This window comes from Pinus tabuliformis, chromosome X (genome assembly GCF_031772625.1).
Source record: "Pinus tabuliformis cultivar Carrire ecotype Pingquan chromosome X, CPIR1, whole genome shotgun sequence".
Taxonomy (NCBI): Eukaryota; Viridiplantae; Streptophyta; class Pinopsida; order Pinales; family Pinaceae; genus Pinus; species Pinus tabuliformis.
The window spans coordinates 515,333,893-515,348,710 of record NC_142308.1 but is presented as its reverse complement, the minus strand read 5'-3'; the positions used below and the strand labels follow the sequence as shown (position 1 = coordinate 515,348,710).

At 41.2% G+C, this 14,818-nt stretch overlaps 1 protein-coding gene across 2 annotated transcripts in view; it reads right to left on the bottom strand.

Moving 5' to 3' along the window:
* The window catches only part of LOC149140943 (Cysteinyl-tRNA synthetase, class Ia family protein), a 192,644-nt gene extending 180,152 nt beyond the window's left edge, over positions 1–12,492 (bottom strand). The window contains exon 1 of one of the 2 annotated variants that reach the window (XM_089447211.1): positions 11,798–12,492. In XM_089447211.1, the coding sequence (XP_089303337.1) occupies positions 11,798–12,273 (476 nt within the window). In that variant the 5' untranslated portion in view covers positions 12,274–12,492. The remainder of the gene's footprint in view (positions 1–11,797) is intronic. The other variant, XM_089447210.1, reaches the window with a different exon arrangement.
* Positions 12,493–14,818: the final 2,326 nt, after the last annotated feature.

Genomic DNA, 14,818 nt, shown 5'->3' with positions numbered 1-14,818 from the left:
GAAGTTTTGATGTAAGTGACTGGGTATTCCTACGGCTACAACCATATAAACAAATGCCCCTCAAGCAAGCTAAGAAGGATAATAAATTATCACCAAATTATTATGGTCAATACAAGGTGTTGCAAAAGATTGATACTATGGCATACAAATTGGAGCTTCCTGCAACTTCCCGAGTGCACCCAGTTTTCCATGTTTCATGTTTAAAGAAGGTTATAGGTGACAAGCTCCCAGTTCAAACAATATTGACAGAACTTGACGAGGAAGGAAAAATCATATTGGAACGTGAAGCAGTCACAGAAACAAGAACTCGAGAGCTACGAAATCGATCAATTTTGAAGCATCTCATCAAGTGGAAGAACTTACCCGCTGAAGATTCCACATGGGAGGATGAGAATTTTATACAGAAGCATCCAGAACTACTCAAGCGTTGAGGACAACACTTTTTTGAAGGAGAGGGGCATGTTAGGTCCCTATAATACTAGTGATTCCCCCATTACTATTGTCATTGTAGCCCTTATTGTTATTATTGTGTCCCTATTGTCCCCATATTGTTATTAGTGTGCCCCATAGAAGCCCAGTATTGTTATTGTTGTGCCCTTATATTACTATTGTTATGCCAACTTTGATTATATTGTGATCCCTTAGACTCCTATATATAGAAAGGAGGTTTAGTCATTTGTATCGTCCAAGAATTGTTCATTTGTGTAATGTAGAGGAGGTTGCCCCCTCGAAGAGGCTGATTTTGAAGTCGTTGATCTACATTTTCTATCTTTTTGTGAGCTAGTTCATAACAGCTTCTTATTAGATTTATATTATCTTCATCAAGCAATTACCAAAAATGTACAAAACATGAAGATCACAAAGAGACAAAGGACACAAAATTAGACTCCAAGCCACGGTAAAACCCCTCAAAGGGGAAAACCCAAGAAATCCTCTTCCTATAGAATTAGATCAAAGTGAGATATCTAAAACCCAAGACCAAGACCAAGACTGCCACAAAATCCCAAGTCATCCCTCCTCCAAGTCTCCTTAACAAGTCAAAGTCAACAAAATTCAATGTTGGACAAATCTCTGAAAATTTTGGTCAAATAGCAGAAAAGTTCAGTCCTGCAATAAAGGCCGAATTTCAGCCCTATAACAGCGCTGAAAAATATCAAAGAAATGGCACGTGTGAACAAATTTGGGTAGAAAACTCGGATTTCTCTCTCCTTTGACTTTCATTGATTTTCTTCTTCTTCTTGCACAAATTTCGATGTGTTGGATGAGTGAGTGAATGAGGTCGAACTGCCTTGTATTTATACATGTCCAGGAGGTTGAATAGCTGCCTCTTTAGGCCAACTTGTCCAGGGAGGGTCGACTTGGTCTCTAGATGACATTTTGACTCTTTTGACACAAGATAAAATATTTTTTTTTCTTACTATTGAAATTCCAAGATGTTGGGTCTAGGATAGAATCTTAGAATCTCTGACGCTACAAAACCAAGAATCTCAACAGAACTACTTTTCACAGCAGAACAATATAAACCAGTAAATCACACATGCACAAGTATAGACAACTTTTTACAAAATATTGTACAAATTTGTACAACCCAATCTTCGTTATATTAAACCAATTTGAATAATACAACAGCCTATGGAATACAAGATACAATGACAATCATGTTGCAAACTCTATGTCGTATCTTGTCCTGTCGGACCTTCACTTTCATTTTGCTCTCTAGCTGCCCCTTAGTTCATCAAACAACACATAGAGTCTCCAGGAGGGTTGCCACCTATCACTGCTGCAAGTCGCTTCTACTACAATGAACACGGGTTCATCTAATCTACTCTCTAGGTTGGCCAATACCTGAGCTCCAATCTGCCTTCTAGTATCCTCTTTCGTCCATCAAAGAGCTACACATAGGCTCCAATCTTCACCCAATCACGCAACAATCAATGTCCTTCTTGTATGTTGCTCTAGGGCTACTTTGGGTAGTCAATACACTGCCCTCCACCAGTCCAATGGATGCAGCAATCAGTGTCCTTCTTGTATGTTGCTCTAGGGCTACTTTGTGTAGCCAATACACTGCCCTCCACCAGTCCAATGGCACCCAACACTTCACTGCAAGATATGCTCCTAGTTGAGGTCTCCAACTACCCAAATCAACCTCAACATATGGCACTTACAAGCTGCAACAACTGTCCACACTAGGACACGATCCCCAACATCAAATCAAACCCCAAACACATCATAACAACCCTTTGTTTTAGAACTGTTCTTCTACAATACAAATTTGGTCCTAGTTACGGCTGATAACACCCTGATGCAACCCCTTATCCTACCTTCCAGAGCTACTCCAAGGTCGTTGTCTTGTTGTCCCTTGCTCCTTGTGTTTAGGTCTACCTTCTAGGATGAGTCTAGGCTTAGATTAGGCCTCCCAGCCCTCTCCAAACTACCCAAAACTCCTCCAGATCTCTGTGGCACCCTACAACATCCCTTAACACTCTTTAGTTAGGCCTTTAGGCCCCCTAAAATGAGACTAATCTTTGCGGCCCTCAAACAAAGGTACCCTACGGCCAATCCACACTTCAAACAGCCCTTATTTCCCCCCTCTATAATGCGGCCTACTCCTGCAATTATCTCAGACCTATGATGAAGGTAAACCATGCAAAAAACAGCCCTTAAACCTCCACGTCTTGCCCTCCTTTGCCTACAGCCAGCTCAGAGATGTTATGATGATGACTTGATGTTCTTAGATGCTCTAAATGAGCCTCACATACCTTCTATTTATACACATAAGAAGGGTCAACGAATAGACATGTCTTTTGGACAAATCATTTCAAGCCTACATGACTTGAATGCCCAAAAACCCATTGTCAACTTCAAAAATTCATAACTACATTTTTACAACTCGGAATCGGATGATTTTCGATGCATCAGATTGTCTCGACGAGTATTATCATCCTCATCCATCACATGTCGAAATGTGTCCATGGTTTTGGCCCAAATCACGATGGGTGCAAAACCCCAACCTTGGGTTCCAAGCCCACAAGTGACTCTTGTGGTGCTCCACCCTCCAAACCCCAAACCCTAGGGCTTGGAGTACCTCCCAAGCTACTCAAAAATCAACACTCCCTCTTAGCGAGGAAGGTACTTCCAAGACTAGGAAGTAACTCATCATCATCATCACTGCTCGCAACACTCGCCCAACTCTTGGCGCTCACCACTACAACAATCCTTGTAGCATGAACTACGCCTCTTGGAAGTGTCGTTGTCATTGGAAGCATCCTGCTTCTTCTTCTTCTCTTGTATCGCTTTCCAATCCCTCCATGATTCCTTCTTGGCAGATGTGGAAGCACCCTCCCCACTAACCACGCACTCTTCTTGGGCTGCAAAGTCTCCCTGAGAACCTGTGATCTCCTGCTACAACTCGACTCCCTCTGAGCCTCTAGAATTTGGACCTTCTCTGGAACCTAAACCTACCCCTCTAAAGCCTGCACCTGCAACTGCCTCTCTAGAACCTGCAACTACTCCTTCCCATGATCCATAGGCTTGCCCGTCAACCTGTATAGACCATGCTCTCTAACTCCAAGTACAATACCTATGGATCTAGAGCCTCTGGGCCTAAGTCTTGCCTTCCCATCCTGGAACAAGACCTCAAACCCCTTCTTCTCGATCATCAAGATGGACATCACGCTATATCTGAGTCCTGGTACAAACAATACATCTTGGACCCGCATCACCCATCCTGTCTCCATCCTAAATGGCACAACTCTCGATCCTCGGATCTCCTTCTAACTCTTGTCGCCCAACACCATGTGCAACTTCGAGTCCCATTCAGCTAGAGTCTCAAAAACCTCCTGTGACCCTGTCATATGTTTTGACGCACCATTGTCCACGTACCATCCATCCTCATTGATAGTACCCTGCAAGGAATAAGAGATCATAGCAAAGTCCTCCTCCTCCAATCTCCTAGTGAGAGCATCTATCTCAACAGAAGTGGTAACACCGACGACCTGCTTCCCTTTCTTCTTCTCGTCATCTCCCTTCTTCTTCATCGAACATCTCGATGAAAAATGACACATCTTGCCACAGTTGAAACACTTGACTTTACTCAAGTCCTCCTTCTGCTTACCCTTCATTCGTGTTGCAAGTGCCATGTCATCACTTGAAGCCCTCTTCTTCGGATGAAGATCCTCGTCTCGCAACTCTTCTTGAATGAAGTCGTCCCACAGTCTATTCCAGTCTGGCAACTTCTCTCTTGCAACGATCCCTTTGATGAAGGGCTTCCATTCCTCGATGAACCCTTTCAAGGTGATCCTCACCGTATCATTCTCTGAAATAGTCACACTGATGGCAACAAGGTCATCTTTGACCTGAGACAATCTCATCAGATACAAAGTCACTCCTTCACCCTGTATCATCTTGGTGGACTTCAACTTATCTTCCAATACCAATACCCGGTCTAAAGAGCCATCCACATCTCATGTGCAGTGTTCTTCCAGAACAAATGAGGTATTAGGGGATCCTTCACACCATCAAGGATGATCAATCTCGCCCTCGTATCCAAATCCTTGTACACTTCCAACTCCTTTGGGTCAGTTGGCTTCTTGATGGCTTTCTCGGCAAACTCCCAGATCCTGTTGACCTGCAAGACCAACTTGATCCTTTCCTTCCATGGACTATAGTTGGACAACCCCTCCAACCTGTCCTCATACCAAATACCAGCCTGCAACTTTGACATTGTCACCTACAATGTGATCAACTTCGTTGTGCACAACTCTGATTCACTGTCTTCCAAAGTAGCTCAAACACGCTCTGATACCATGTTGAATTTCCACGATCTTGGGTCTAGGATAGAATCTTAGAATCTCTGACACTACCAAACCAAGAATCTCAACAGAACTACTTTGCACAACGGAACAATATAAAGCAGTAAATCACACATGCACAAGTATAGACAACTTTTTACAAAATATTGTACAAATATGTACAACCCAATCTTCGTTATATTAAACCAATCTGAATAATACAACAGTCTATGGAATACAAGATACAATGACAATCATGTTGCAGACTCTATGTTGTATCTTGTCTTGTCGGTCCTTCGCTTCCGTTCTGCTCTCTAGCTGCCCCTTAGTCCATCAAAGGACAACACATAGAGTCTCCAAGAGGGTTGCCACCTATCACTGTTGCAAGTTGCTTCTGCTACAATGAACACAAGTTGATCCAATCTACTCTCTAGGCTGGCCAATACCTGAGCTCCAATCTACCTTCTAGTAGCCTCTTTCGTCCATCAAAGAGCTACACATAGGCTCCAATCTTCACCCAATCACACAACAATCAATGTCCTTCTTGTATGCTGCTCTAGGGCTACTTTGGGTAGCCAACACGCTGCCCTCCACCAGTCCAATGGCACCCAACACTTCACTGCAAGATCTGCTCCTAGTTGAGGTCTCCAACTACCCAAATCAACCTCAACACATCACACTTACAAGCTGCAACAATTGTCCACACTAGGACACGATCCCCAACATCAAACCCCAAACACATCATAACATACCTCTGTTTTAGGACTATTCTTCTGCAATACAAATCTAGTCCTGGTTAGGGCTGATAACACCCTGATGCAACCCCTTATCCTACCTTCTAGACCTCCTCCAAGGCTGCGTCATGTTGTCCCTTGTTCCTTGTGTTTAGGTTTGCATTCTAGGATGAGTCTATGCTTAGATTAGGCCTCCCAACCCTCTCCAAACTGCCCAGAAATCCTCCACATCTCTACGGTACCCTACAACAACCCTTAACACTCTTCAATTAGGTTTTTCGACCCCTAAAATGACACTAATCTCTACGACCCTCAAACAGAGGTACCCTACAGCCAATTCGCACCTCAAACAACCCTTATTTCCCCTCTCTGTAATGCGGCCTGCTCCTGCAATTATCTCGGATCTGTGATGAAAGTAAACCATGCCCAAAACTGCCCTTAAACTTCCACGTCTTGCCCTCCTTTGCCTGCGACCAGCTCAAAGATGTTATGATGATGACTTGATGTTCTTGGATGCTCTAAATGAACCTCACATACCTTCTATTTATACACATAAGAAGGGTCAAAGAATAGACACTTATTTTGGACAAATCACTTCAAGCCTACATGACTTGAATGCCCAAAAACCCATTGTCAACTTCAAAAATTCATAACTCCATTTCTACAACTCGGAATCAAATGATTTTCGATGTGTCGGATTCGTCTCAACGAGTAATATCATCCTCATCCATCACATGTCAAAATGTGTCCATGGTTTTGGCCCAAATCACAATGGGTGCAAAACCCTAACGTTGGCTTCCAAGCCCACAAGTGACTCTTGTGGTGCTCCACACTCCAAACCCCAAACCCTAGGGCTTGGAGTACCTCCCAAGCTACTCAAAAATCAACACTTACAACAAGTCCAAATGGGACTTTGACTCAATTACATTTCTTTGACTCGTAATAAATTTTATTTTTGACTCAGTTGACCCTATAAGCATGAAGAACATGCTTTGACTAGAAATAAATAGTAATAATGAATATAATAAATACATCAATAGTACATTTAAATTACATTATGAAGACCGACACTAGTTACATTTTGATGGAGATTTCCAGAAGAGAACTGTGTAATTGATTTAGTCCGTCCAACGTTTTGGATGGTTACTCCGTCCATCATGAGAGACAAGATAGAACGCATTGAGGAGTTATCACAAGCTGCACCAAGAAAGTAGGTCGATAGGTTTGGCATGAGTGCCAGGTAAACCGCAGGGTGACCAGAAGTGAACGTGATGGAGTAGGTGACAGTCACGAGGATTGTTAGGGCAACTATCAATAGCCGAGTCAAGTAAGCATTTTAGTCGAGTGTCAAAGGGTGTTGGGCCAGTGTTAGCAGCTACCAATAGCCCAGATCGAGCATAACAAGGCTACGAAGGAGAGTCGTGGACAAGTTTGGAACCTATCGGCCCAACAAGCCACTAACAAGAGATGTGGAGCAGCACGACAGGGCGGCTGAGAGCTCCACAGTCACAACAAACAATAACACAAGCCAAGAAGTGGTTGTTGGTTGGGAGTCTGGCGACAGATAGAGACGAGTGAAGACAGGCTCACAATCGCTGGCAGACCACCAAGGTTTGAGTATCGGGTCAGCTGAATCGGCAAAACCAAAACACAGGCGTGAGTTGGTTGGACACACTGCAACGCAGCATTACAACAGCCTACAGCACCACTCGATGGGATCTTGGCTGACAGCTGACAGACAAACTAGCAAGGGTTGCAGGTTGCCAGGAGTCGTTGCCATTAGTTGAGGGCAGCTAAAAAACTTAGACATACGAGACGCAAACGAGACAGAGGAACGCTTAGAAACCAGTCGCAGTAGAGGAGTGGGTTGTCAAGAAGTCGTGAATTCAAACGATCGACGTGGGCGAACATTGTGAGTGTCAGAGAGGTGGTGTCGAGCCGCCACAACTGACAAAACTCTGCATCATACCGCCAACCAAGGGACATCCAGCATTAGCAAGGGTCGACGCAATGAGTAACCTGTCAAGATAGGTCTTGCACGCAAGGGATATAGAATACCGACCAAGAAAATTGTGCGCAGGCGAGAAGGGCTCGGCAAGTGACGGCAGTAGGTGACTTGGCAGCGAGATTATGAGGCAATCGTCACAAGGTGTTGTCGGGGCAGTGCGAGGAGGCTGATAGAAAAGGCCGACCAACCACAAAGAAAGTGTTGAAACAGCGACGACGACAACCAGCCGCCAAGTCGTTTGGGGTTGTTGTAGTCGAGACAAATGGATGAAGTCCACAGTCGAGAGCATGAGGAGCTCGGGATAGTTGTAGATCAGAGTCGAGATTGTTGGCAGAGTTGCGAGAGACAACACGTGAGGATATGTGAATGGGGTGTCAAGGTCATGCGTGAGGAGCAGAGTGCAATCGAGCTATGGGTGGGCTAGTCACATAGAGAGCTACAAGGTCCCGTGAAGGTGGTGCCGCAAAGTAGTGTGAAGGATTGTGTCGTGGGAAAATTACCATGATGTGCATGATCGAGTGACTATTGGTTGTACAGGGCAGCAAGGAGTTGTTGGGCAGAGGATCTACCACGACAGACCATGAGTGGAGGTGTTGGCAAGGTTCAACCAACTGTGCAGGTACAAAGGATAGTGCCATTAGCCAACAGGATTGGTGAAGGTCAACCCTAAGAGGGAGAGAGGGAAATCGTAACAGTCGGGGGATTGGCAGCAGATTTCATGGGTGTCTCAAAGGACCAAGATAGACCTATAGTAGTGCTAGAAGGACTTAGCACAAGATCGATGTTAGTGACAGAGATTGAGCAGGAGGCTCTAAAGACTAAGTTGATACTGGGGACTTATTATTCTAATCTACAAGATGGGCGGGAGGCCTCTTCCATATCTGTCAGAACTAATTGGTATGAGTTAACATTGATGGATGTTGAAGAATAGGATCCTAGGAGCATGGTTGGGAGAAAGGTTTTCAAATCAGATTCCGAAGCAAGTAGCAAGGAAGTCTTCTAGTTCAGGGGGAACAACGATAGCAACGGATGACATGGTGAGATTGGAGACAAATCGAGGTGGAGGAGGTTCTTCTAGAAGTACATCCCTCGCTAAGTAGGAGTATTGAAATTTGTAGCTCAAGCAAGTACTTCTGCACAATCCTTATGTCTAGGCATGCAGAAGTCACCCACATCTCGTTAGAACACTTGCTCTAGGTTGAGCAAGTTGCTAATGTAACTTAGCCAAAGTTTAACTTGGGAAAAAACACATATTAATATGTTGGCTTATTGAGTTAATAAAACTTTGGAAAAGTAATGTAGTTTACTTCAGTGAGTAAGTTTTAATCTTAGTTGTTGATATCAAGTGAGGCGAGATCTGATCTTTGACGTTAATCACTTTGAGATTAGGGTTAAGGTTAGTGTTAGGGTTAGGGTTTTGGCTCAATGTAAAGTTATAATAGCAAGGTTAGGAAGAGGGAGAAGACACACACTATAGCAACACTAGCCTCGGGAGGAGGAGTGTGATACTCCAATGTTACTCCAATGTGTCGAGCCCGAAGAAGGTGCAAGGAGCAATTAGAGAGACAGATCCAAATCAGCCCAGGAAGATCAAAAGACAAATCTAGGGCTTGATGAGGAGGATAACTCCAGGTTTATTGTTGTATATGTAATTCCTTAGTTGGGCCATTATCAAGGATGGGAGCCCAAGGAGGTTTTGAGTTTTATTAATGACGAACTGATTTGTTGGGCAGAAATCTGTGTCCCAAGTGTCAATGTCGAAAGTGGCCCTTGACAGTTGTAGTATGTACCAAGTGGCACTCAAAGTTGTCTTTGGAAAATCTAAATTTTACCCAAATTGGTTTAATGAAATGAAATTTTAACATCCACAAGACTAGTTATAATCTATGGGACCACTAGCTTCCCTACTTTTTGCCTTTTGCAATTCAATCCTATTATTATTCAAATTAATGATGAGCTGGCCCAACCTTCTAACAATTTCTTCACTAAAAAGACAATGCCAAGGAACCAATGTTAACATATTGTTGTAACTATCTCTGATGTCTCTGAAAGCATCACATTCCAAAATGAAATGTTTTTCCGATTCCACTGCCTCAGAAGTGCAAAAAGTACACACCCGCTCTTCCCAAGCTTCTTTAGGTCTTTTCCACTGACCTGTTTTGCACCGTAATTGATGCGAGTTAGTTCTTAATTGAGCAATAAGAATCTTTGCTCTCCATGGAATGTTATCTCCAATGTACTCTTTTTGTTGGAGATCACATGTGGGGTTAAATTCTTGAACATAGTACTTCTTCTTTCTACCCAACTCTTTTCCCCATATATACTTACGAAACTTCTCCATAACATAACTCTTTAAATCCTTGCTATTTGTGGGACATGCATTGATGTAAATATTCCATTTTTGCATCCATTTGTTGTTTTGTCTCATCCATGATTTCTTTCTTTCACTCATTCTTTCATTGAAGATAACTTTAGGTCATCTACCTTCTCCCATTTGCTCAATTCTCTGAAGATACCTTATGAGACGCACCATAGCAATTGCTTCGATGGAAGTTGCTCCTGTTTCACTCAACATTATCTCATAAGAAACCGAACTTTTGATTTTAAACTTGTTCATGATCAAGCGTTTTTGGATTTTCTCAATTTGCTTCCATTTTGAGACAGGGATGTTGCTAGCCCACAATTCATACCCATATAATATCACTGGCCAAACTAGGAGCCCAAAAAGCACTTCAATTGTTTTGCAATCCCATAGCTCTGCCTCTCTACACCTATTTTGAAGAGCATATAGTGCTTTCCACCCTCCTAAAACTATTTTCTTTTTGCAGTGCTCCCAATTAAGCTTGTTGTTGAAATCAATCCCGAGGTACTTGTATTCATTTACTTCTTCAAGAATGTTGCCAAAGAAGAACATATGTTGACTCTACTTCTTTTTATTTGAAAAAATCATTATTTTGGTCTCGCTAGTATTGACTTGCATCCCCACTGCTTTACAAAAATGCTCAAGGGCATATATGTGCGTCTGCAATCCCTGGGTCGATTTAGCAATCAATACAAGGTCATCAACATATAAAAGAAGCTTTATCACAAACTCCCCCAACCAAACACCATACCCAGCTTGCAGATTTGGCTACTCTTCCAATTTATCAATATATAAACCAAAAAGAGTAGGGGATAAAGGGCAGCCTTGCTTGACTCTGATGTCACTTCTAAAGCTCTCAGAAATGCCCGCTGAAGTTCTAATTTTGACTTTCACCTCTTCATAAAGCCTATGGACAGCAACTCTATACTGTAAAGGAATTTCAAGTTCTTATATTCTACTCCACAACTTATCTCTAGGCACTATGTAAAATGCCTTTTAGAAGTCAACAAAGCAGTAAAATACTTCTTCTTTGCCCTCCCAAACCTTTTCAATAATGTATCTCAACGTGATACCATGATCTACTGTAGAATGCTTCAACCTAAAACCTGCTTGCCCTTTTGCCCTCTTTTCTTTGACTTCTGCCCACTGACTGATTCTATTTTCCACCATGCTGCTGAAGAGCTTTACAAACAAAGGATTGATCAAGATAAGCAATTTGGTTAAAGATAAGGTTAAGAAAGAAAATGACTCGATTTTTTTGTTTTATGCTGTTCCTTTAAGCACCTGGGGAGATTTCTTTATCTAGCTTTAACTGATCCACGGGCCAACATAATTTACATAAATTAGCCGTCTGTACTTGGTGGCTCTCTAAACAAAAACAAAGGCACTAAACAGCAGAGCTAATCTTAATTCATCTATCATGTGAGAAACGCCCTATCATGGATAAGCTAAGGAAAAACCTTAACTAATCCATATACTGTGGTTCAGCGGTGAGGTGGGGGCGAATAAGCAGTTTGCGATAAGCGCAAGTTTCAAGTGAATTTGACAAAGGGGGCATGTTAGGCTACCTACCAAGTTTCAACTCCCTGAAACACCAAGAATAAGCAGTTGGGGATAATGCAAGATTCAATTCCCTGAAACACCGGGAACAAGCAGTGGGGTCAAATGCAAGTCTCGCTGAATTTGACGGAATATAACAGTGTTGACACCCTTAACGGCCATTTTGCCCAACCAAAACGTCAGCTTGTGGTGTTTCACTTGAGTTTAAGGGAAGCATTTTCAAAATCAAAAATTAACTAAAGTGACGGTGGGAAGCAGACTCAGCCAACGCATTACTAAATAAATAAATTAGCAATAGCATTCATAAATGTTTAATAAAAGGCGAAGTGAGCCCAAAGCTTACCGATAGAGAATGTCGAATGTAACATAAACTCGAGCATGGCCAATATGACTGTAATCATAAGCAGTAACTCCGCAAACGTACATGCTCACTTTTCCGGGCTCTCTGGGCTTAAATAACTCTTTCTTCTTACTCATAGTATTGAATATATACAAATCCGTTTCCGCAATTTTCTTATTGTTTTCTCCAGAAACCCCACTGCCGGCACTAGAAGACTCTAACCTCGAATCCACACAAAATCCTCTGTTTTTCATGCCTGCGAGTGATTTGATCCCGAGGAAACTATGCGTCCTTAATTTTAAAATTGGTCGCAAATGGGAAGTCGGTGAAGTCTTGAGAGAGCGAAGGCCAGAGGTTCTGAAAGAAAATGAGATCCAGAATGCGGTGGCCCTTGGTTTCCCAGAAAATGAATGGAGGAAATGACGTATTATCGGTATTGATTTGACTCTCAGTATTGGGTGAGATGCTCCCAGATTCATTTCAACTGTATGTATGTATAAGTTGCGAGCCGCCTAAATAGGATGTGCACTAGGCATATAAGGCGGAGCAAGGTGTTTCTGTGAGGACTCCGCCACTATCGGAAATCTCTGGCTTCCGCTGCGTGTAAATACCCTGCGGCTTTTATCATGAAATGCATTATCGTTCATTTAAATTGGTCTATCCCTGTTGTAAAATTTGGATTTTCATTGTTTTTCAATAACCAAACGTCTCATGGACAATGGAACCAAGAGGAGCTTTGTGTAGGTGCGTGTGCGAAACACCGTTTCCATCAAGTCACATATTTTAGTTTTTCAAAATAACTTATTTTATTATAAAATAAAATTGGTTTTGAGGTGTAAACATTTTTAGAATGAAACTAAGTTAGTGTATAAAAAATCTAGAAGGGCCTGAAATATGCTTTAAAATTAGTTTTGTTTGGCTAAGAGCTTGTTTTCCTCGAACATAAGTAAACAGGGCAATGGTCCAAGACTCAAAGGCATATGGTAGGAGTGAAAGCCTACCCTTTATATACCATCAGCGAGTAATTCCAAGGGGCATGGATTTACTTGAATAACAGTGATGAGTCAACGTGCATTCGCCAATAGCAACCATGATGTATGTCCCCACCCTTGGTTTGACAATTGAGTTATAATAGGTTTTCCCACTATTAAAAAAATAAAAAATAATATATAGAGATAAATAGATATATAATTATAATAGAGATTAAAAAAATAAATTACAAAATATATTATTTAAAATGTTTTTATCATAATAAATCTTAAATTTAAAAAATAAATTCTATAATTTATTATTTTTAAGAAAAAAATTTACTTGAAATGAAAGCACGAAAAACCTTGAAGTACTTCTCCACACTTCGTGGATTCTAAACCTGATAAACCATCAACCCTGATTATGAGGTCTCCCCAAGGGATTCAAAGATAGTCGAACTCGCGATCAACAACAACTAGCAACAATAACAAAGAACTTTAGGTCTAGCTCTATAACACTTAAGCTAACCCTTGAGGTTATTGTTTTTAAGATACTATTTGATAAAGTAATAGTTTATCAGTCAAGTCCTACTAGCACAATCGGTTGAGAATGGGCCTAGTTAGTAAGGCGACCCAGGATCAAACCTCGCAGAGGTTGTTGTGCTTGTGCTAGTCGGAGGAGACATGCTAAAATCTAGTTAGCTTAGGGTTGGTGTGACCCAGGCCGGATGCGATCCCCTGGTGATTTTGACGGCTTAGATGCCCCTGCATCGATATTTCTCAAGCCATGGGTCAAGCCTGGAGGAACACAAACAACTTGACAAAAAAAAACAAAAAAATAGTTTATCACAGTTTTTATACCATTATAAATTCATCTTCACCTCAAATTTATTAAGTATCAAATGTTTCCAAACATTTTATAGATTTGGAGCGAAGATGGATTTATGTTTGTTCTCTCTCTATATATATATATATACACACACGTGTAGTCTAACTTATAAACGAAATGGGAGAAACATAGACAATTTGACAAACAAACAAAAAAATAGTTTATCATGGTTTTTATACCATTATAAATTCATCTACACCTCAAATTTATTAAGTATCAAATGTTTCCAAACATTTTATAGATCTAGGGCGAAGATGGATTTATGTTTGCTCTCTCTCTCTCTCTCTCTCTCTCTCTCTCTCTGTCTGTATATATATATATATACACACACACACACACGTAGTCTAACTTATAGACGAAATTGCCTTTTTCACGACCATTTTTCTTGTTAATTTTAATCAAAATCCAAGAGAGAATTTTAAAAACTTGAGTTTAAATTGTTTAATTTGCATAATTCAAGTGTCCCAAAAGTTGTCAAAGATGTTGAATCCATTTATGAATTCAAAAATGTATTTTAAATAACAAAAATCTAGAAATTCTATTGTCGGATTTTGGTGAATTCAAGTGAAAAAGACTATATTTTGTCTATAAGTTAGACTACCCTATATATATATATATATAAGAGGCGAGACTAGTGGAATCTATCTTAAGGTTGCCTACTCTTCAAGCCTTGTCACAATGAACTAAACATGTCCCTTGGAATTGAACGAGGGTGGATGGGAGAACAAACCGTGCTCCCAACTACTAGAGTTATTAACCATATTATTCTTACTATTATTTGTTAATATTATTATTAAACTTTAGCAATAAAATCATCATGTGGATGTTGATCCCTTGTCCCACAAGCACAACCATATAAATTAAATTATTGGTAAATGCCTCCCCGGATGGGGTGACTAGAGTCGAAAGGAGGGGAGGGGGGAGGAGGAGGTGTGTTACCACTGAGCCCCCATGCCCAATAGGCAGGGGAACATGACAACATGCCCCTACCAAATGTTATCAATGTGCAGATGAACCATATAAGACTATCGTTTTCACGACCATTTTTCTTGTTAATTTTAATCGAAATCCAACAGAGAATTTTAAAAACTTGAGTTTAAATTGTTTAATTTGCATAATTCGAATGCCCCAAAAGTTTTCAAGGGTGTTGAATCCATTTATGCATTC